The sequence below is a fragment of the Oncorhynchus mykiss genome, chromosome 26, assembly GCF_013265735.2.
Source record: "Oncorhynchus mykiss isolate Arlee chromosome 26, USDA_OmykA_1.1, whole genome shotgun sequence".
Taxonomy (NCBI): domain Eukaryota; kingdom Metazoa; phylum Chordata; class Actinopteri; order Salmoniformes; family Salmonidae; genus Oncorhynchus; species Oncorhynchus mykiss.
Genome location: NC_048590.1, coordinates 1,543,801 through 1,566,289, shown reverse-complemented (window position 1 = coordinate 1,566,289; position 22,489 = coordinate 1,543,801). Strand labels below are relative to the sequence as shown.

Genomic DNA, 22,489 nt, shown 5'->3' with positions numbered 1-22,489 from the left:
GCCATCCCATCTAGCCACGTCATCCCATCTAGCCACGTCATCCCATCTAGCCACGTCATCCCATCTAGCCACGTCATCCCATCTAGCCACGTCATCCCATCTAGCCACGTCATCCCATCTAGCCACGTCATCCCATCTAGCCACGTCATCCCATCTAGCCACGTCATCCCATCTAGCCACGTCATCCCATCTAGCCACGTCATCCCATCTAGCCAGGCCATCCCATCTAGCCAGGCCATCCCATCTAGCCAGGCCATCCCATCTAGCCAGGCCATCCCATCTAGCCAGGCCATCCCATCTAGCCAGGCCATCCCATCTAGCCAGGTCATCCCATCTAGCCAGGTCATCCCATCTAGCCAGGTCATCTAGCCAGGTCATCTAGCCAGGCCATCCCATCTAGCCAAGTCATCCCATGTAGCCAGGTCATCCCATGTAGCCAGGTCATCCCATGTAGCCAGGTCATCCCATGTAGCCAGGCCATCCCATGTAGCCAGGCCATCCCATGTAGCCAGGCCATCCCATGTAGCCAGGCCATCCCATGTAGCCAGGCCATCCCATGTAGCCAGGCCATCCCATGTAGCCAGGTCATCCCATGTAGCCAGGTCATCCCATGTAGCCAGGTCATCTAGCCAGGTCATCTACTCAACCAGGTCATCTAGCCAGGTGATCTAGCCAGGTCATCCCATCTAGCCAGGTCATCTAGCCAGGTCATCCCATCTAGCCAGGTCATCTAGCCAGGTCATCCCATCTAGCCATCCCATCTAGCCAGGTCATCATGCCAGGTTATCCCATCTAGCCAGGTCATCTAGCCAGGTCATCCCATCTAGCCAGGTCATCTAGCCAGGTCCTCTAGCCAGGCCAACCCATCTAGCCAGGTCATCTAGCCAGGTCATCCCATCTAGCCAGGTCATCTAGCCAGGTCATCTAGCCAGGTCATCCCATCTAGCCAGGTCATCCCATCTAGCCAGGTCATCTAGCCAGGTCATCTAGCCAGGTCATCCCATCTAGCCAGGTCATCCCATCTAGCCAGGTCATCTAGCCAGGTCATCCCATCTAGCCAGGTCATCTAGCCAGGTCATCCCATCTAGCCAGGTCATCTAGCCAGGTCATCTAGCCAGGTCATCTAGCCAGGCCAACCCATCTAGCCAGGTCATCTAGCCAGGTCATCTAGCCAGGTCATCTAGCCAGGCCAACCCATCTAGCCAGGTCATCTAGCCAGGCCATCCCATCTAGCCAGGTCATCTAGCCAGGCCATCCCATCTAGCCAGGTCATGTAGCCAGGTCATCTAGCCAGGCCATCCCATCTAGCCAGGTCATGTAGCCAGGTCATGTAGCCAGGTCATCTAGCCAGGCCATCCCATCTAGCCAGGTCATCTAGACAGGTCATCTACTCTGCTTTTCCTTCTCATCCACTGGATGTTTTCAAAGGACAGGTTGTCATAGAGACGATAGAACTTCATCCAATCATTTAAAACACATCATCTTGTTACAGGTTTTAGTGGAGTTAAAACCTATCCTACTATTCAATCCTAGTAACGACGTCTGTTTTAACTTCACCTCAGTGGTGTGTGTTGTATTCTAAGGAGTGTGTATTTCACCTCTGTCGTCCCCCCCCCCCTCAGATTAAGGAGTGTGTATTTCACCTCTGCCCCCCCCCCTCAGATTAAGGAGTGTGTATTTCACCTCTGTCCCCCCCCCCCCCTCAGATTAAGGAGTGTGTATTTCACCTCTGCCCCCCCCCCCCCCCCTCAGATTAAGGAGTGTGTATTTCACCTCTGTCCCCCCCCCCTCAGATTAAGGAGTGTGTATTTCACCTCTGCCCCCCCCCCCCCCCCCCCTCAGATTAAGGAGTGTGTATTTCACCTCTGCCCCCCCCCCCCCCCTCAGATTAAGGAGTGTGTATTTCACCTCTGTCCCCCCCCCCCCCCTCAGATTAAGGAGTGTGTATTTCACCTCTGCCCCCCCCCCCTCAGATTAAGGAGTGTGTATTTCACCTCTGCCCCCCCCCCTCAGATTAAGGAGTGTGTATTTCACCTCTGTCCCCCCCCCCCCCTCAGATTAAGGAGTGTGTATTTCACCTCTGCCCCCCCCCCCCCCCCAGATTAAGGAGTGTGTATTTCACCTCTGTTCCCCCCCCCCCCCTCAGATTAAGGAGTGTGTATTTCACCTCTGTCCCCCCCCCTCAGATTAAGGAGTGTGTATTTCACCTCTGTCCCCCCCCCTCAGATTAAGGAGTGTGTATTTCACCTCTGCCCCCCCCCCCCCCCCTCAGATTAAGGAGTGTGTATTTCACCTCTGTCCCCCCCCCCTCAGATTAAGGAGTGTGTATTTCACCTCTGCCCCCCCCCCCCCCCCCCTCAGATTAAGGAGTGTGTATTTCACCTCTGCCCCCCCCCCCCCCCTCAGATTAAGGAGTGTGTATTTCACCTCTGTCCCCCCCCCCCCCCTCAGATTAAGGAGTGTGTATTTCACCTCTGCCCCCCCCCCCCTCAGATTAAGGAGTGTGTATTTCACCTCTGCCCCCCCCCCTCAGATTAAGGAGTGTGTATTTCACCTCTGTCCCCCCCCCCCCCCTCAGATTAAGGAGTGTGTATTTCACCTCTGCCCCCCCCCCCCCCCAGATTAAGGAGTGTGTATTTCACCTCTGTTCCCCCCCCCCCCCTCAGATTAAGGAGTGTGTATTTCACCTCTGTCCCCCCCCCTCAGATTAAGGAGTGTGTATTTCACCTCTGTCCCCCCCCCCCCTCAGATTAAGGAGTGTGTATTTCACCTCTGTCCCCCCCCCCCTCAGATTAAGGAGTGTGTATTTCACCCCCCCCCCCCCTCAGATTAAGGAGTGTATTTCATCCCATCCCCCCTCAGATTAAGGAGTGTGTATTTCACCTCTGTCCCCCCCCCCTCAGATGGAGTGTGTATTTCACCTCTGCCCCCCCCCCCCTCAGATTAAGGAGTGTGTATTTCACCTCTGTCCCCCCCCCCCTCAGATTAAGGAGTGTGTATTTCACCTCTGCCCCCCCCCCCTCAGATTAAGGAGTGTGTATTTCACCTCTGCCCCCCCCCCCCCCCTCAGATTAAGGAGTGTGTATTTCACCTCTGTCCCCCCCCCTCAGATTAAGGAGTGTGTATTTCACCTCTGTCCCCCCCCCCTCAGATTAAGGAGTGTGTATTTCACCTCTGTCCCCCCCCCCCCTCAGATTAAGGAGTGTGTATTTCACCTCTGTCCCCCCCCCCCCCTCAGATTAAGGAGTGTGTATTTCACCTCTGTCCCCCGCCCCCTCAGATTAAGGAGTGTGTATTTCACCTCTGTTCCCCCCCCCTCAGATTAAGGAGTGTGTATTTCACCAACCCCCCCCCCCCCCTCAGATTAAGGAGTGTGTATTTCACCTCTGTTCCCCCCCCCCTCAGATTAAGGAGTGTGTATTTCACCAACCCCCTCCCCCCTCAGATTAAGGAGTGTGTATTTCACCTCTGTACCCCCCCCCCCCCCTCAGATTAAGGAGTGTGTATTTCACCTCTGTCCCCCCCCCCCCCTCAGATTAAGGAGTGTGTATTTCACCTCTGCCCCCCCCCCCTCAGATTAAGGAGTGTGTATTTCACCTCTGTCCCCCCCGCCCCCCTCAGATTAAGGAGTGTGTATTTCACCTCTGTCCCCCCCCCCTCAGATTAAGGAGTGTGTATTTCACCTCTGCCCCCCCCCCTCAGATTAAGGAGTGTGTATTTCACCAACCCCCCCCCCCCCCCCCCCCCCCCTCAGATTAAGGAGTGTGTATTTCACCTCTGCCCCCCCCCCTCAGATTAAGGAGTGTGTATTTCACCTCTGTCCCCCCCCCCCCTCAGATTAAGGAGTGTGTATTTCACCCCCCCCCCCCCTCAGATTAAGGAGTGTATTTCATCCCATCCCCCCTCAGATTAAGGAGTGTGTATTTCACCCCCACCCCCCCTCAGATTAAGGAGTGTATTTCATCCCATCCCCCCTCAGATTAAGGAGTGTGTATTTCACCCCCCCCTCAGATTAAGGAGTGTTCGGAGGAGGAGCGTGGTAAGGGTTACCTGGTGTCCTGCCTGGTGGATCACCGTGGTAACATCACAGAGTACCAGTGTCACCAGTACATCACCAAGATGACCTCCATCGTCTTCTCAGACTACAGACTCATCTGTGGCTTCATGGACAAGTGTAGAGAGGACATCAACACGCTACGCTGTGGAAGCATCAACGTTGGAGAGAAGGTGAGAGGGGAGGGGGTGTTGTAGTGATACTCACAGGGAGGAAGGCTGAGGCACCGTTATCTCTCTGAGTTGTCTAGTGATTTGGTTAGGGGCCTCTTCATAGTGCAGTCTGTACTGAAGGATTTATCGTGTGGGAGGACAATCCAGATCAATACAGGTTGGATTCCCGATGGTGTTTGTTCTTCACTGGTTGGCCCTTTTTTAATAGATATGTGACTTTATCAAGATGGGACTTTGTTTTTTGAATTCTTTGTGGATCTGTGTAATCTGAGGGAAATATGTGTCTCTAATATGGTCATACATATGACAGGAGGTTAGGAAGTACAGCTCAGTTTCCATCTCATTTTGTGGGCAGTGTGCACATAGTCTGTCTTCTCTTGAGAGCCTCTCTTACAGAAAACGTATTGAGATATGCTTATTTTCCACCATAATTTGCAAATAAATTCATTAAAAATCCTACAATGTGATTTTCATTGTTTCATTTTGTCTGTCATAGTTGAAGTGTACCTATGATGAAAATTACAGGCCTCTCTCATCTTTTTAAGTGGGAGAACTTGCACAATTCGTGGCTGACTAAATACTTTTTTGTCCCACTGTATATGAAGGTGATGCTAAGAGTCAATATTTGCAGTGTTGACCCTTCTTTTTCAAGACCTCTGCAATCCGCCCTGGCATGCTGTCAATTAACTTCTGGGCCACATCCTGACTGATGGCAGCCCATTCTTGCATAATCAATGCTTGGAGTTTGTCAGAATTTGTGTAGAAGATCTAGGTGCTGCTGTAGGTCCTTCTTGGTTGGTGACAGAAGCACCAGATCATCAACAAACAGTAGACATTAGACTTCAGATTGTAGTAGGGTGAGGCCTGGTGCTGTTACTGAGTTTAAGTATAACCAATTGGAACACTTTCTCTGCTCCTCTCTCCCTCTGCTCCCACCCTCACTCTGACCCTTCCCTCCCCCTTACCTCACTCCCAGGACATCCATTCACAGGGTGAGGTCATAGCGTGTCTGGAGAAAGCCTTAGTCCGAGAGGCGGAGCAACAGGACCAGGCTCATCCAATCAGAGAGGAGTGTAAGAAGAGCATCATGCGCGTAGCGGAGCTGTCGTCAGACGACTTCCACCTGGACAGATTCCTGTACTTCTCCTGCCGAGAGGACCGAGAACGCTTCTGTGAAAACGTACGCTGCTCATCTTGTCTTACATAACGGTCTCCCAAATGACAATTATCTGATGCTTCAGGTTACTGAGGACGTTGACTGGTCTCTGTTCTTCTTCAGGTTACTGAGGACGTTGACTGGTCTCTGTTCTTCTTCAGGTTACTGAGGACTTTGACTGGTCTCTGTTCTTCAGTTTACCGAGGACGTTGACTGGTCTCTGTTCTGCTTCAGGTTACTGAGGACAGTGACTGGTCTCTGTTCTTCTTCAGGTTACTGAGGACGTTGACTGGTCTCTGTTCTTCTTCAGGTTACTGAGGACAGTGACTGGTCTCTGTTCTTCAGTTTACCGAGGACAGTGACTGGTCTCTGTTCTTCAGTTTACCGAGGACAGTGACTGGTCTCTGTTCTTCTTCAGGTTACTGAGGACAGTGACTGGTCTCTGTTCTTCAGTTTACCGAGGACAGTGACTGGTCTCTGTTCTTCAGTTTACCGAGGACAGTGACTGGTCTCTGTTCTGCTTCAGGTTACCGAGGACAGTGACTGGTCTCTGTTCTTCTTCAGGTTACCGAGGACAGTGACTGGTCTCTGTTCTGCTTCAGGTTACTGAGGACAGTGACTGGTCTCTGTTCTTCAGTTTACCGAGGACAGTGACTGGTCTCTGTTCTTCAGTTTACCGAGGACGTTGACTGGTCTCTGTTCTTCAGTTTACCGAGGACAGTGACTGGTCTCTGTTCTGCTTCAGGTTACCGAGGACAGTGACTGGTCTCTGTTCTTCTTCAGGTTACCGAGGACAGTGACTGGTCTCTGTTCTGCTTCAGGTTACTGAGGACAGTGACTGGTCTCTGTTCTGCTTCAGGTTACCGAGGACAGTGACTGGTCTCTGTTCTGCTTCAGGTTACCGAGGACAGTGACTGGTCTCTGTTCTGCTTCAGGTTACCGAGGACAGTGACTGGTCTCTGTTCTTCTTCAGGTTACCGAGGACAGTGACTGGTCTCTGTTCTGCTTCAGGTTACTGAGGACAGTGACTGGTCTCTGTTCTTCTTCAGGTTACTGAGGACGTTGCCTGGCCTCTGTGTTTCTCTGTTCTTCCAGACCCAAGCAGGAGAGGGCAAGGTCTACAAGTGTCTCTTCAGCCACAAGTTTGAGGAGGCCATGTCTGAGAAGGTATGGAGAAAACCACCTGATGGAGACGTGCAGATGATTTATATCAACATGTATATTATTAATTATATACACTACATACAAACATATGGCATTTCTAGTAGAGGTCGGCCGATGATGATTTATATCAGCATGTATATTATTAATTATATAATATATATAATTATATAATTATATTATAATTATAATAATTATATAATATAATTATTATATTATATATATAATATATAATAATTACACTTATTTTAACTTCATATAATACATCAATAAAAATATATTTTGCCTAAAATAAATAATGAAACATGTTCAATTTAGTTTAAATAATGCAAAAACAAAGTGTTGGAGAAGAAAGTAAAAGTGCAATATGTGCCATGTAAGAAAGCTAACGTTTCAGTTCCTTGCTCAGAACATGAGAACATATGAAAGCTGGTAGTTCCTTTTAACATGAGTCTTCAATATTCCCAGGTAAGAAGTTTTAGTTTGTAGTTATTATAGGAATTATAGGACTATTTCTCTCTGTACCATTTGCATTTCATTAACCTTTGACTATTGGATGTTCTTATAGGTACTTTAGTATTGCCAGTGTGGGGTGTTACCTGGGCTCGAACCAGGAACACATCGACAACAGCCACACTCAAAGCAGCGTTACCCATCGCTCCACAAAAGCCGAGCGGAATAACTACTCTAAGTCTCAGAGCGAGTGACGTTTGAAACGCTATTAGCACGCACCCCGCTAACTAGCTAGCCATTTCACATTGGTTACACCAGCCATTAGGCTGAAAGGCTTGAAGTCATAAACAGCGCTGTGCTTGCGAAGAGCTGCTGGCAAAACGCACAAAAGTGCTGTTTGAATGAATGCTTACGAGCCTGCTGCTGCCTACCATCGCTCAGTCAGACTGCTCTATCAAATCATAGACTTAATTATAACATAATAACACACAAATACGAGCCTTTGGTCATTAATATGGTCGAATCAGGAGACTATCAATAAGAAGTTTTAGTTTGTAGTTACTATAGGAATTATAGGACTATTTCTCTCTGTACCATTTGCTGCTGCTCCAGTTTCAACTGTTCTGCCTTATTATTATTATTGGACCATGCTGGTCATTTATGAACATTTGAACATCTTGGCCATGTTCTGTTATAATCTCCACCCGGCACAGCCAGAAGAGGACTGGCCACCCCACATAGCCTGGTTCCTCTCTAGGTTTCTTCCTAGGTTTTGGCCTTTCTAGGGAGTTTTTCCTAGCCACCGTGCTTCTACACCTGCATTGCTTGCTGTTTGGGGTTTTAGGCTGGGTTTCTGTACAGCACTTTGAGATATCAGCTGATGTACGAAGGGCTATATAAATTGATTTGATTTGATTTGATTGTATCATTTCGGAAAAAAACAAAAACGTTATTATTTCAGTGAAATACGGAACCATTCGGTATTTTATCTAACGGGTGGCATCCATCAGTCTAAATATTCTTGTTGTATTGTACAACCTTCAACGTTATGTCATAATTACGTCAAATTCTGGCAAATTAGTTCGCAATGAGCCAGGCGGCCCAAACTGTTGCATATACCCTGACTCTGCGTGCAATGAACGCAAGACAAGTGACCTAATTTCACCTGGTTAATATTGCCTGCTAACCTGGATTTCTTTCAGCTAAATATGCAGATTTAAAACTGTATACTTCTGTGTATTGGTTTAAAGAAAGGCATTGATGTTTATGGTTAGGTACAGTCGTCCAACGATTGCTTTTTTCACAAATGCGCTTTTGTTAAATCATCCCCCAGCGTTGCATCGATTATATGCAACGCAGGACACGCTAGATAACTACACATGGTTGATGATATTACTAGTTTAACTACTGATTATGATTGATTGATTGTTTTTCATAAGTTAAGTTTAATGCTAGCTAGCAACTTACCTTGGCTTCTACTGCATTCGCATAACAGGCTCCTTGTGGAGTGCAATGAGAGGCAGGTGGTTAGAGCGTTGGACTAGTTAACTGTAAAGTTGAATCCCAGAACTGACAAGGTAAAAATCTGTCGTTCTGCCCCTGAACAAGGCAGTTAACCCACTGTTCCCTGGTAGGCCGTCATTGTAAATAAGAATGTGTTCTTAACTGACTTGCCTAGTTGTGGTCAGGACTGTGTTAGGCTGGGAGAGAGGGAGATTTGTGGTCAGGACTGTGTTAGGCTGGGAGAGAGGGAGATTTGTGGTCAGGACTGTGTTAGGCTGGGAGAGAGGGAGATTTGTGGTCAGGACTGTGTTAGGCTGGGAGAGAGGGAGATTTGTGGTCAGGACTGTGTTAGGCTGGGAGAGAGGGATATTTGTGGTCAGGACTGTGTTAGGCTGGGAGAGAGGGAGATTTGTGGTCAGGACTGTGTTAGGCTGGGAGAGAGGGAGATTTGTGGTCAGGACTGGGTTAGGCTGGGAGAGAGGGAGATTTGTGGTCAGGACTGGGTTAGGCTGGGAGAGAGGGAGATTTGTGGTCAGGACTGTGTTAGGCTAGGAGAGAGGGAGATTTGTGGTCAGGACTGGGTTAGGCTGGGAGAGAGGGAGATTTGTGGTCAGGACTGGGTTAGGCTGGGAGAAAGGGAGATTTGTGGTCAGGACTGGGTTAGGCTGGGAAAGAGGGAGATTTGTGGTCAGGACTGTGTTAAGCTGGGAGGGAGGGGGATTTGTGGTCAGGACTGTTAGGCTGGGAGGGAGGGAGATTTGTGGTCAAGACTGTGTTAGGCTGGGAGGGAGGGAGATTTGTGGTCAGGACTGTTAGGCTGGAAGGGAGATTTGTGGTCAGGACTGTGTTAGGCTGGGAGGGAGATTTGTGGTCAGGACTGGGTTAGGCTGGGAGGGAGATTTGTGGTCAGGACTATGTTAGGCTGGGAGGGAGATGTGTGCTCAGGACTGAGAATAAGAATGAAGCTACATGCTGTCAACAGCTTTGATGAAGCTTTCAGTGGTTGAGTGTTGAACTACAGGCTTTAGTAAAGGGTCATTAAAGGGGCGGCCAACAGTGGTTGGGTGTTGAACTACAGGCTTTAGTAAAGGGTCATTAAAGGGGCGGCCAACAGTGGTTGAGTGTTGAACTAAAGGCTTTATTAAAGGGTCATTAAAGAGGCGGCCAACAGTGGTTGGGTGTTGAACTACAGGCTTTAGTAAAGGGTCATTAAAGGGGCGGCCAACAGTGGTTGGGTGTTGAACTACAGGCTTTAGTAAAGGGTCATTAAAGGGGCGGCCAACAGTGGTTGGGTGTTGAACTACAGGCTTTAGTAAAGGGTCATTAAAGGGGCGGCCAACAGTGGTTGGGTGTTGAACTACAGGCTTTAGTAAAGGGTCATTAAAGGGGCGGCCAACAGTGGTTGGGTGTTGAACTACAGGCTTTAGTAAAGGGTCATTAAAGGGGCGGCCAACAGTGGTTGGGTGTTGAACTACAGGCTTTAGTAAAGGGTCATTAAAGGGGCGGCCAACAGTGGTTGGGTGTTGAACTACAGGCTTTAGTAAAGGGTCATTAAAGGGGCGGGCAACAGTGGTTGGGTGTTGAACTACAGGCTTTAGTAAAGGGTCATTAAAGGGGCGGCCAACAGTGGTTGGGTGTTGAACTACAGGCTTTAGTAAAGGGTCATTAAAGGGGCGGCCAACAGTGGTTGGGTGTTGAACTACAGGCTTTATTAAAGGGGCGGCCAACAGTGGTTGGGTGTTGAACTACAGTCTATATTAAAGGGTCATTAAAGGGGCGGCCAACAGTGGTTGGGTGTTGAACTACAGGCTTTAGTAAAGGGTCATTAAAGGGGCGGCCAACAGTGGTTGGGTGTTGAACTACAGGCTTTAGTAAAGGGTCATTAAAGGGGCGGCCAACAGTGGTTGGGTGTTGAACTACAGGCTTTAGTAAAGGGTCATTAAAGGGGCGGCCAACAGTGGTTGGGTGTTGAACTACAGGCTTTAGTAATGGGGGGGCCAACAGTGGTTGAGTGTTGAACTACAGGCTATATTAAAGGGTCATTAAAGGGGCGGCCAACAGTGGTTGGGTGTTGAACTACAGGCTTTAGTAATGGGGGGGCCAACAGTGGTTGGGTGTTGAACTACAGGCTATATTAAAGGGTCATTAAAGGGGCGGCCAACAGTGGTTGGGTGTTGAACTAAAGGCTTTAGTAAAGGGTCATTAAAGGGGCGGCCAACAGTGGTTGGGTGTTGAACTACAGGCTTTAGTAAAGGGTCATTAAAGGGGCGGCCAACAGTGGTTGGGTGTTGAACTACAGGCTATATTAAAGGGTCATTAAAGGGGCGGCCAACAGTGGTTGGGTGTTGAACTACAGGCTATAGTAAAGGGTCATTAAAGGGGCGGCCAACAGTGGTTGGGTGTTGAACTACAGGCTTTAGTAAACGGTCATTAAAGGGGCGGCCAACAGTGGTTGGGTGTTGAACTAAAGGCTTTAGTAAAGGGTCATTAAAGGGGCGGCCAACAGTGGTTGGGTGTTGAACTACAGGCTTTATTAAAGGGTCATTAAAGGGGCGGCCAACAGTGGTTGGGTGTTGAACTACAGGCTTTAGTAAAGGGTCATTAAAGGGGCGGCCAACAGTGAGCAGACATTTTCTTTCTCAAGCTGTCATTTTTCCCCAGCTTCTATGCCATTTTTGGACGTGTGTAAAAGCTCTTTTCATGTGACAATGACTAAAACCCTCCCTCTCTCCTCCCCTCTCCCTCTCTTCTCCCCTCCCTCCCTCTCTTCTCCCCTCCCTCCCTCTCTTCTCCCCTCCCTCCCTCTCTTCCTCCCCTCTCCCTCTCTTCCTCCCCCCTCCCTCTCTTCCTCCCCTCCCTCCCTCTCTTCCTCCCCTCCCTCCCTCTCTTCCTCCCCTCCCTCCCTCTCTTCCTCCCCTCCCTCCCTCCCTCAGTGTCGAGAGGCCCTGACCACGCGTCAGAAGCTGATAACCCAGGACTACAAGGTTAGCTACTCTCTGACCAAGGCCTGTAAGGCTGACCTCAGGAAGCACCGCTGTAACCTGGACACCAACATGCCCCGCGCTAGAGAGGCACGACTATCATATCTGCTACTATGCCTGGAGTCTGCTGTACACAGGGGTGGGTGGAAGAGAGAGTGGAGTCTGCTGTACACAGGGGTGGGTGGAAGAGAGAGTGGAGTCTGCTGTACACAGGGGTGGGTGGAGGAGAGAGAGTGTGTGTGTACATGTGTATGAGAGGTTATAAATGCCATACATTAACTGTTGAATGTGTATACATGTGTATGAGGGGTGATAAATGCCATACATTAACTGTTGAATGTGTATACATGTCTATGAGGGGTGATAAATGCCATACATTAACTGTTGAATGTGTATGAGAGGTTATAAATGCCATACATTAACTGTTGAATGTGTATGAGGGGTGATAAATGCCATACATTAACTGTTGAATGTGTATACATGTGTATGAGGGGTGATAAATGCCATACATCAACTATTGAATGTGTATGAGGGTTGATAAATGCCATACATTAACTGTTGAATGTGTATACATGTGTATGAGGGGTGATAAATGCCATACATTAACTGTTGAATGTGTATACATGTGTATGAGGGGTGATAAATGCCAAACACATGTACACACATTCAACGGTTAATGTTTGAGGGTTGATACTTGAAGGTGTGACTTGAACGTGTGCATTTAAAAATATATATTTGTATTGTTTATGTGTAACGATACGAAGTGTCTGATTTTAATTCAGTTCCTAACAGCTGCGTTAATGGAATTCACTCCACAATATAATAGCCACTGTACTAACAGGACCCCTGGGGGTTATAATGCCTGTATAGAAACACACGAACCACATAACTTGTTGTTCAGTGGGTCTACATTCATTGTAACAAATATATCTAGCTATGTTAAGACTCCCAAGAACGAGAACGATTTTAAATATGTTTTAATTCACCAATCTGATTTGTTGCTTTATGTTTCTGCTTTATAGCTTAAGTTATAGCCTAACATGAAGGAAATGACAGGTCAGTGACCTTTAACCTAATGAATGCGGACCCAATTAACAATAAGTTGTGTGGTTAATGTGTTTGTATACAGGAATTATAACCCCCCCACCTTGACCGATGGTAAACAGTGCAGGGTCCTGTTTGTGCAGGGTCCTGTTTGTGCAGGGTCCTGTTTGTGCAGGGTCCTGTTTGTGCAGGGTCCTGTTTGTTCAGGGTCCTGTTTGTTCAGGGTCCTGTTTGTTCAGGGTCCTGTTTGTGCAGGGTCCTGTTTGTTCAGGGTCCTGTTTGTTCAGGGTCCTGTTTGTTCAGGGTCCTGTTTGTTCAGGGTCCTGTTTGTTCAGGGTCCTATATATATCTATATATATATATATATATATATATATATGTATGTATGTATGTATGTATGTATGTATGTATGTATATATATGTGTATATATATGTGTATATATATGTGTGTATATATATATATATATATTAAAAAAATCACGTTCACATGTTCATTTATGGCGTTTATCACCCCTCATTTACAGAGCATTTGGAAAGTATTCAGACACCTTGACTTCTTCTGCATTTGTTACATTACAGCCTTATTCAAAAATAAATTATGATTGTTATCCTCATCAATCTACACAGAATGACCCATAATGACAAACCCAAAACAGGTTTTTAGACATTCAGACCCTTTACTCAGTACTTTGTTGAAGCACCTTTAGCAGTGATTACAGCCTCAAGTCTTCTTGGGTATGACACTACAAGCTTGGTACACCTGTATTGGGGGAGTTTCTCCCAGTCTTCTTTTTCAGATCCTCTCAAACTCTGTCAGGTTGGATGGGGAGCGTCACTGCACATTCAGAGACTAGTCTTGAAGCCACTCCTGCGCTGTCTTGGCTGTGTGCTTAGTGTCGTTGTCCTGTTGGAAGGTGAACCTTCGCACCAGTCTGAGGACCTGAGCGCTCTGGAGCAGGTTTTCATCAAGGATCTCTCTCTGTACTTTGCTCCATTCGTCTTTCCCTCGATCCTGACTAGTCTCCCAGTCCCTGCCGCTGAAAAACATCCCCACAGCATGATGCTGCCACCACCATGTTTTACGCTTGGCAGTCAGGCCAAAGAATTCAATCTTGGTTTCATCAGAGCAGAGAATCTTGTTTCTCAGTCTGAAAGCCCTTTAGGCCCCTTTTGGCAAACTCCAAGCGGGCTGTCATGTGGCTTCTGTCTGGCCACTCTACTGTAAAGGCCTGATCGGTGGAGTGCTGCAGAGATGGTTGTCCTTCTAGAAGATTCTCCCATCTCCACAGAGGAACTCTGGAGCTCTGTCAGAGTGACCATCAGTTGCTTGGTCACCTCCCTGACCAAGGCCCTTCTCCCCGATTACTCAGTTTGGCCAGGTGGCCAGCTCTCGGAAGAGTCGGTGATTCCAAACTTCTTCATTTTAGGAATGATGGAGACCACTGTGTTCTTGGGAACCTTCAATGCTGCAGAAATGTTTTGGTACCCTTCCCCAGATCTGTGCCTCGACACAATCCTGTCTCAGAGCTCTAGGGACAATTCCTTCGACCTCATTGCTTGGATTTTGCTCTGACATGCACTGTCAACTGTGGGACCTCATATAGACAGGTGTGTGTATTTCTAAATCATGTCCAATCAATTGAATTTACCACAGGTGGACTTCAATCAAGTTGTAGAAACAGCTCAAGGATGATCCATTTCAAGTCTCAGAGCAAAGAGTCTGAATACTTATGTAAATAAGACCTTTCTGTTTTTTAATTTCTAAAAATTTGTTTTCGGTTTGTCATTATGGGGTATTGTGTTGTAGATTGATGGGGAAAAACAATACTTTAATCCTTTTTAGAAAAAGTCTGTAACATAAAATGTGGAAAACGTGAAGGAGTCTGAATACTTTCTGAATGTCTCTCTAACCAGTTCGTACTCCCCCCAGGTCGTACTCCCCCCAGGTCGTACTCCCCCCAGGTCGTACTCCCCCCAGGTCGTACTCCCCCCAGCTCGTACTCCTCCCAGGTCGTACACCCCAGGTCTCCCCAGGATGCTGGTCTGAATGCCTCTCTAACCTATCCCTTCCTCTCTCCCCAGGTCTCCCCAGGATGCTGGTCTGAATGCCTCTCAACCCTATCCCCTCCTCTCTCCCCAGGTCTCCAGGATGCTGGTCTGAATGCCTCTCAACCCTATCCCCTCCTCTCTCCCCAGGTCTCCCCAGGATGCTGGTCTGAATGCCTCTCTAACCTATCCCCTCCTCTCTCCCCAGGTCGTACAGTGTCTGAGGACTGCCAGGGGGAGATGTTGGAGTACCGTAGGATGCTGATAGAGGATTTCTCTCTGAGTCCAGAAATAGTGCTCCACTGTAGAGGGGAGATCGAGACCCACTGCTCCGGACTCCACAGGAAAGGACGTACCCTCCACTGTCTGATGAGGGTGGGCCGGGGGGACAAGGGAAGCACAGTGGACGGACTCTGTCAGAGCGCGGTGAGACGATGCACGCTGACGACACAGTGCCTTCAGAAAGTATTCATACCCCTTGACTTTTTCCAGATTCTGTTGTTACAGCCTGAATTTCAAATGGATTCAGATTGTTTTAGATTGTTTTGTCATTGGCCTAAACACAATACCCCATAATGACATCACAATACCCCATAATGACATCACAATACCCCATAATGACATCACAATACCCCATAATGACATCACAATACCCCATAATGACATCACAATACCCCATAGTGGAATGGTGTTTTTTTTCTTCAAATGAATTAAAAATGAAGATTTCACCATCAAAGGTGACTGTAAAACAGTTACAGTGTTTAGTGGCTGTGATAGGAGGAAACTGAGGATGGATCAACAACATTGTAGTTACTCCACAATAATAACCTACATGACAGAGTGAAAAGAAGGAAGCCTGTACAGAATACAATTATTCCAAAACATGTTTGTAACAAGGTGCTAAAGTAATACTGCAAAAAATGTGGCAAAGCGATGAACACTTTGTAGTCAGGACAAAAAGTCATGTTTGGGGCAAATCCAATAAAACACATTACTCAGTAACACTCTACATATTTTCAAGCATAGTGGTGGCTGCATCATGTTATGGGTATGCTTGTCATCGTTAAGGACCGGGGAGTTTTTCAGGAATGGAATGGAGCTATTAGCACAGGCAAAATCCTAAAGGAAAACCTGGTTTAGTCCGCTTTCCACCAGACACTGGGATATGAATTCACCTTTTCAGCAGGAAAATAACCTAAAACACAAGGCCAAATCTACACTGGAGTTGCTTACCAAGAAGACAGTGAATGTTCCTCAGTGGCCCGAGTTACAGTTTTCATTTACATTTACTTGAAAACCTATGGCAAGACCTGAAAAGGTTTGTCTAGTAATGATCAACAACCAATTTGACAGAGCTTGAAAAATAGCTTGAAAATAATAATGGGCAAATGTTGGATAATCCAGGTGTGGAAATCTCTTAGACCCAGAATGGCACCCAGCTGTAATCGCTGCTAAAGGTGCTTGACTCATGAGTGTGAATACGGATGTAAAGTATTGACTCACGAGTGTGAATACGGATGTAAAGTATTGACTCACGAGTGTGAATACGAATGTAAAGTATTGACTCACGAGTGTGAATACGGATGTAAAGTATTGACTCACGAGTGTGAATACGGATGTAAAGTATTGACTCACGAGTGTGAATACGGATGTAAAGTATTGACTCACGAGTATGAATACGGATGTAAAGTATTGACTCACGAGTGTGAATACGGATGTAAAGTATTGACTCACGAGTGTGAATACGTATGTAAAGTATTGACTCGGGTGTGGATACGTATGTAAAGTATTGATTCGGGTGTGAATACGGATGTAAAGTATTGACTGTTTAAAATGTTCTATATATTTGCTAACTAAAAACATGTTTTTATGGGGTATTGTGTGTAGATGGGTGAGAACCCAAAATCTATTTAACCCATTTTGGATTCAGGCTGTAACAACAAAATGTAGAATACGTCAGGGGATATGAATACTTTCTGAAGGCACTGGACACACACACACACAGACACACTGGAAACAGGCATGCATAGACACACGTACAGATACACAGCAAATGGCATGAGCAGGCTCAACTTTTGTCTGGTTTCTAAAGATCTGTATTTGCTGTTCCCACTGACTAGAATGTGAAGATGGGGCTGTTTGTGTTTTCATACACTGGAGATGGGGCTGATGAGGCTGTATGTGTTTTCATACACTGGAGATGAGGCTGATGGGGCTGTATGTGTTTTCATACACTGGAGATGAGGCTGATGGGGCTGATGGGGCTGTATGTGTTTTCATACACTAGAGATGAGGCTGATGGGGCTGTATGTGTTTTCATACACTGGAGATTGGGCTGATGGGGCTGTATGCGTTTTCATACACTGGAGATGAGGCTGATGAGGCTGGTGGGGCTGATGGGGCTGTATGTGTTTTCATACACTGGAGATGAGGCTGATGGGGCTGTATGTGTTTTCATACACTGGAGATGGGGCTGATGGGGCTGTATGTGTTTCATACACTGGAGATGAGGCTGATGGGGCTGTATGTGTTTTCATACACTGGAGATGAGGCTGATGGGGCTGTATGTGATTTCATACACTGGAGATGGGGCTGATGGGGCTGTATGTGTTTCATACACTGGAGATGAGGCTGATGGGGCTGTATGTGTTTTCATACACTGGAGATGAGGCTGATGGGGCTGTATGTGTTTTCATACACTGGAGATGGGGCTGATGGGGCTGTATGTGTTTTCATACACTGCCGCAGACCTTACAGTAGAAATCTAGTAGTATTGTTATTGTAAATCTAGTAGTATTTTTATTGTAAATCTAGTAGTATTGTTATTGTAAATAAGGTAGTGTTTTATTGTAAATAAAGTAGTATTGTTATTCTAAATCTAGTAGTGGTGTTATTGTAAATCTAGTAGTGGTGTTGTTGTAATTCTAGTAGTGATGTTATTGTAAATCTAGTAGTGGTGTTGTTGTAAATCTAGTAATGGTGTTGTTGTAAATAAAGTAGTATTGTTATTGTAAATCTAGTAGCGGTGTTATTGTAAATCTAGTAGTGGTGTTATTGTAAATCTAGTAGTGGTGTTATTGTAAATCTAGTAGTGATGTTATTGTAATTCTAGTAGTGATGTTATTGTAATTCTAGTAGTGGTGTTATTGTAAATCTAGTAGTGGTGTTATTGTAAATCTAGTAGTGGTGTTATTGTAAATCTAGTAGTGATGTTATTGTAAATCTAGTAGCGGTGTTATTGTAAATCTAGTAGTATTGTCCCTCAGCTCCAGACCTTGATCCAGTCAGCTGATCCTGGATCAGACTACAGGATAGACCGGGCCCTGAACGAAGCCTGTGAGTCTGTTATCCAGACGGCCTGCAAACACATCCGCAGCGGGGACCCCATGTGAGTACCATCACACACACACACACACACACACACACACACACACACACACACACACACACACACACACAGAAGAACAATCGCATGCACACACACGTTTGTGAGTACTGTGATCTCAGATGCACGCAGACACAGACGCTGAGTAAATGCACACATGTCTTTTCTACCTGTGATGGTTGGCGGCACCTCCAGCTGTGTCTTTCCTGCTGTGTCAGTCAGTTCAGAATAAAGGGGTTTGTTACCTGTCAGGAATATCACTGTTGTCTTTGTCTTGAACAACAGGCCACTGGCAGGTTGGCAGGTGTTCGGCACGGTGTCAGTAATATGTTCAGACGGTGTCAGTAATATGTTCAGGCTGGGCACGGTGTCAGTAATATGTTCAGACTGGACACGGTGTCAGTAATATGTTCAGCACGGTGTCAGTAATATGTTCAGGCTGGGCACGGTGTCAGTAATATGTTCAGGCTGGGCACGGTGTCAGTAATATGTTCGGCACGGTGTCAGTAATATGTTCAGACGGTGTCAGTAATATGTTCAGCACGGTGTCAGTAATATGTTCAGGCTGGGCACGGTGTCAGTAATATGTTCAGCACGGTGTCAGTAATATGTTCAGGCTGGGCACGGTGTCAGTAATATGTTCAGGCTGGGCACGGTGTCAGTAATATGTTCGGCACGGTGTCAGTAATATGTTCAGACGGTGTCAGTAATATGTTCGGCACGGTGTCAGTAATATGTTCAGGCTGGGCACGGTGTCAGTAATATGTTCGGCACGGTGTCAGTAATATGTTCAGCACGGTGTCAGTAATATGTTCGGCACGGTGTCAGTAATATGTTCGGCACGGTGTCAGTAATATGTTCGGCACGGTGTCAATAATATGTTCAGCACGGTGTCAGTAATATGTTCAGCACGGTGTCAGTAATATGTTCAGCACGGTGTCAGTAATATGTTCAGGCTGGGCACGGTGTCAGTAATATGTTCAGGCTGGGCACGGTGTCAGTAATATGTTCAGCACGGTGTCAGTAATATGTTCAGCACGGTGTCAGTAATATGTTCAGCACGGTGTCAGTAATATGTTCAGCACGGTGTCAGTAATATGTTCAGGCTGGGCACGGTGTCAGTAATATATGTTCAGCACGGTGTCAGTAATATGTTCAGCACGGTGTCAGTAATATGTTCAGGCTGGGCACGGTGTCAGTAATATGTTCAGCACGGTGTCAGTAATATGTTCAGGCTGGGCACGGTGTCAGTAATATGTTCAGCACGGTGTCAGTAATATGTTCAGCACGGTGTCAGTAATATGTTCGGCACGGTGTCAGTAATATGTTCAGCACGGTGTCAGTAATATGTTCAGGCTGGGCACGGTGTCAGTAATATGTTCAGCACGGTGTCAGTAATATGTTCAGGCTGGGCACGGTGTCAGTAATATGTTCAGCACGGTGTCAGTAATATGTTCGGCACGGTGTCAGTAATATGTTCGGCACGGTGTCAATAATATGTTCAGCACGGTGTCAGTAATATGTTCGGCACGACGTCAGTAATATGTTCAGCACGGTGTCAGTAATATGTTTGGCACGGTGTCAGTAATATGTTCAGCACGGTGTCAGTAATATGTTCGGCACGGTGTCAGTAATATGTTCAGCACGGTGTCAGTAATATGTTCGGCACGGTGTCAGTAATATGTTCAGCACGGTGTCAGTAATATGTTCGGCACGGTGTCAGTAATATGTTCGGCACGGTGTCAGTAATATGTTCGGCACGGTGTCTGTAATATGTTCAGGCTGGGCACGGTGTCAGTAATATGTTCAGCACGGTGTCAGTAATATGTTCAGGCTGGACACGGTGTCAGTAATATGTTCGGCACGGTGTCAGTAATATGTTCGGCACGGTGTCAATAATATGTTCAGCACGGTGTCAGTAATATGTTCGGCACGACGTCAGTAATATGTTCAGCACGGTGTCAGTAATATGTTTGGCACGGTGTCTGTAATATGTTCAGCACGGTGTCAGTAATATGTTCGGCACGGTGTCAGTAATATGTTCAGCACGGTGTCAGTAATATGTTTGGCACCGTGTCAGTAATATGTTCAGCACGGTGTCAGTAATATGTTCGGCACGGTGTCAGTAATATGTTCGGCACGGTGTCAGTAATATGTTCGGCACGGTGTCTGTAATATGTTCAGGCTGGGCACGGTGTCAGTAATATGTTCAGCACGGTGTCAGTAATATGTTCAGGCTGGACACGGTGTCAGTAATATGTTCGGCACGGTGTCAGTAATATGTTCAGGCTGGACACGGTGTCAGTAATATGTTCAGCACGGTGTCAGTAATATGTTCAGGCTGGGCACGGTGTCGGGATGGGTTTTTGATTGATTGATAAAGTCATTGCCATATTGTGTGTGTGTGTAGGATCCTGTCTTGCCTGATGGAGCACCTGTATACAGAGAAGATGGTGGAGGACTGTGAACGCAGACTACTGGAGCTACAGTACTTCATCTCTAGAGACTGGAAGTAAGTCAACCATGACCTCTGACCCCTAACCCCTGAGTTTGAACGCAGACTACTGGAGCTGCAGTACTTCATCTCTAGAGACTGGAAGTAAGTCAACCACGACCTCTGACCCCTGACTGTGAACGCAGACTACTGAAGATGCAGTACTTCATCTCTCGAGACTGGAAGTAAGTCAACCATGACCTCTGACCCCTAACCCCTGACTGTGAAAGCAGACTACTGGAGCTGCAGTACTTCATCTCTAGAGACTGGAAGTAAGTCAACCATGACCTCTGACCCCTGACCCCCTAACCCCTGACTGTGAAAGCAGACTACTGGAGCTGCAGTACTTCATCTCTAGAGACTGGAAGTAAGTCAACCACGACCTCTGACCCCTGACTGTGAACGCAGACTACTGAAGATGCAGTACTTCATCTCTCGAGACTGGAAGTAAGTCAACCATGACCTCTGACCCCTGACCCCCTAACCCCTGACTGTGAAAGCAGACTACTGGAGCTGCAGTACTTCATCTCTAGAGACTGGAAGTAAGTCAACCACGACCTCTGACCCCTGACTGTGAACGCAGACTACTGAAGATGCAGTACTTCATCTCTCGAGACTGGAAGTAAGTCAACCATGACCTCTGACCCCTGACCCCCTAACCCCTGACTGTGAAAGCAGACTACTGGAGCTGCAGTACTTCATCTCTAGAGACTGGAAGTAAGTCAACCATGACCTCTGACCCCTGACCCCCTAACCCCTGACTGTGAACGCAGACTACTGGAGCTGCAGTACTTCATCTCTAGAGACTGGAAGTAAGTCAACCATGACCTCTGACCCCTGACCCCTGACTGTGAATGCAGACTACTGGAGCTCACACTACTGGAGCTCACACTGTCAAACTCTCTACTGTCCCCTGTCTGCCACTGTCTAACTCTCTACTGCCCCGCCACACTAACTCTCTACTGCCCCCTGTCTGTCGGTCTGACACTGTCTAACTCTCTACTGCCCCCTGGCTGTCAGACTGTCTAACTCTCTCCTCCCTCTACCAGACTGGACCCCATCCTGTATAAGAAGTGCCACACTGTCTAACTCTCTACTGCCCCCTGGCTGTCAGACTGTCTAACTCTCTACTGCCCCCTGGCTGTCAGACTGTCTAACTCTCTCCTCCCTCTACCAGACTGGACCCCATCCTGTATAAGAAGTGCCACACTGTCTAACTCTCTACTGCCCCCTGGCGGTCAGACTGTCTAACTCTCTACTGCCCCCTGGCGGTCAGACTGTTTAACTCTCTACTGCCCCCTGGCTGTCAGACTGTCTAACTCTCTCCTCCCTCTACCAGACTGGACCCCATCCTGTATAAGAAGTGCCACACTGTCTAACTCTCTACTGCCCCCTGGCTGTCAGACTGTCTAACTCTCTCCTCCCTCTACCAGACTGGACCCCATCCTGTATAAGAAGTGCCACACTGTCTGACTCTCTACTGCCCCCTGGCTGTCAGACTGTCTAACTCTCTCCTCCCTCTACCAGACTGGACCCCATCCTGTATAAGAAGTGCCAGGGTGACGCTGCCCGGCTGTGCCACACCCACGGCTGGAATGAGACCAGCGAGCTGATGCCACCTGGGGCCGTGTTCTCGTGTCTCTATCGCCATGCCTACCGCACCGAGGAGCAGGGACGACGGGTAAGAGATTCAGGAGTAGCGAAGATGGACTAGTTCCCATGGTTCCACATTACTACTATGGTAGAACACATGTTGTTGGAGATGGTGGTGAGGAAGATGAGGGTGGTGTTTGGTAATGACATTGGTAGGTGGTTGGTAATGACAGTGGTAAGTGGTGGTGGTGATTGGTTATGACAGTGGTAGGTGGTTGGTAATGACAGTGGTAGGTGGTTGGTAATGACATTGGTAGGTGGTTGGTAATGACATTGGTAGGTGGTTGGTAATGACAGTGGTAGGTGGTGGTGGGGAGTGGTAATGACAGTGGTAGGTGGTGGTGGGGAGTGGTAATGACAGTGGTAGGTGGTGGTGGGGAGTGGTA

At 47.3% G+C, this 22,489-nt stretch overlaps 1 protein-coding gene across 1 annotated transcript in view; it reads left to right on the top strand.

Moving 5' to 3' along the window:
- The window catches only part of LOC110516758 (Golgi apparatus protein 1), a 74,486-nt gene that overhangs the window by 16,619 nt on the left and 35,378 nt on the right, over positions 1-22,489 (top strand). The window contains exons 4-11 of the mRNA XM_036963707.1: positions 4,012-4,227; positions 5,204-5,407; positions 6,479-6,550; positions 11,434-11,620; positions 14,780-14,997; positions 17,838-17,959; positions 20,367-20,468; positions 21,978-22,131. Coding sequence (XP_036819602.1) covers positions 4,012-4,227; positions 5,204-5,407; positions 6,479-6,550; positions 11,434-11,620; positions 14,780-14,997; positions 17,838-17,959; positions 20,367-20,468; positions 21,978-22,131 — 1,275 coding nt within the window. The remainder of the gene's footprint in view (positions 1-4,011; positions 4,228-5,203; positions 5,408-6,478; positions 6,551-11,433; positions 11,621-14,779; positions 14,998-17,837; positions 17,960-20,366; positions 20,469-21,977; positions 22,132-22,489) is intronic.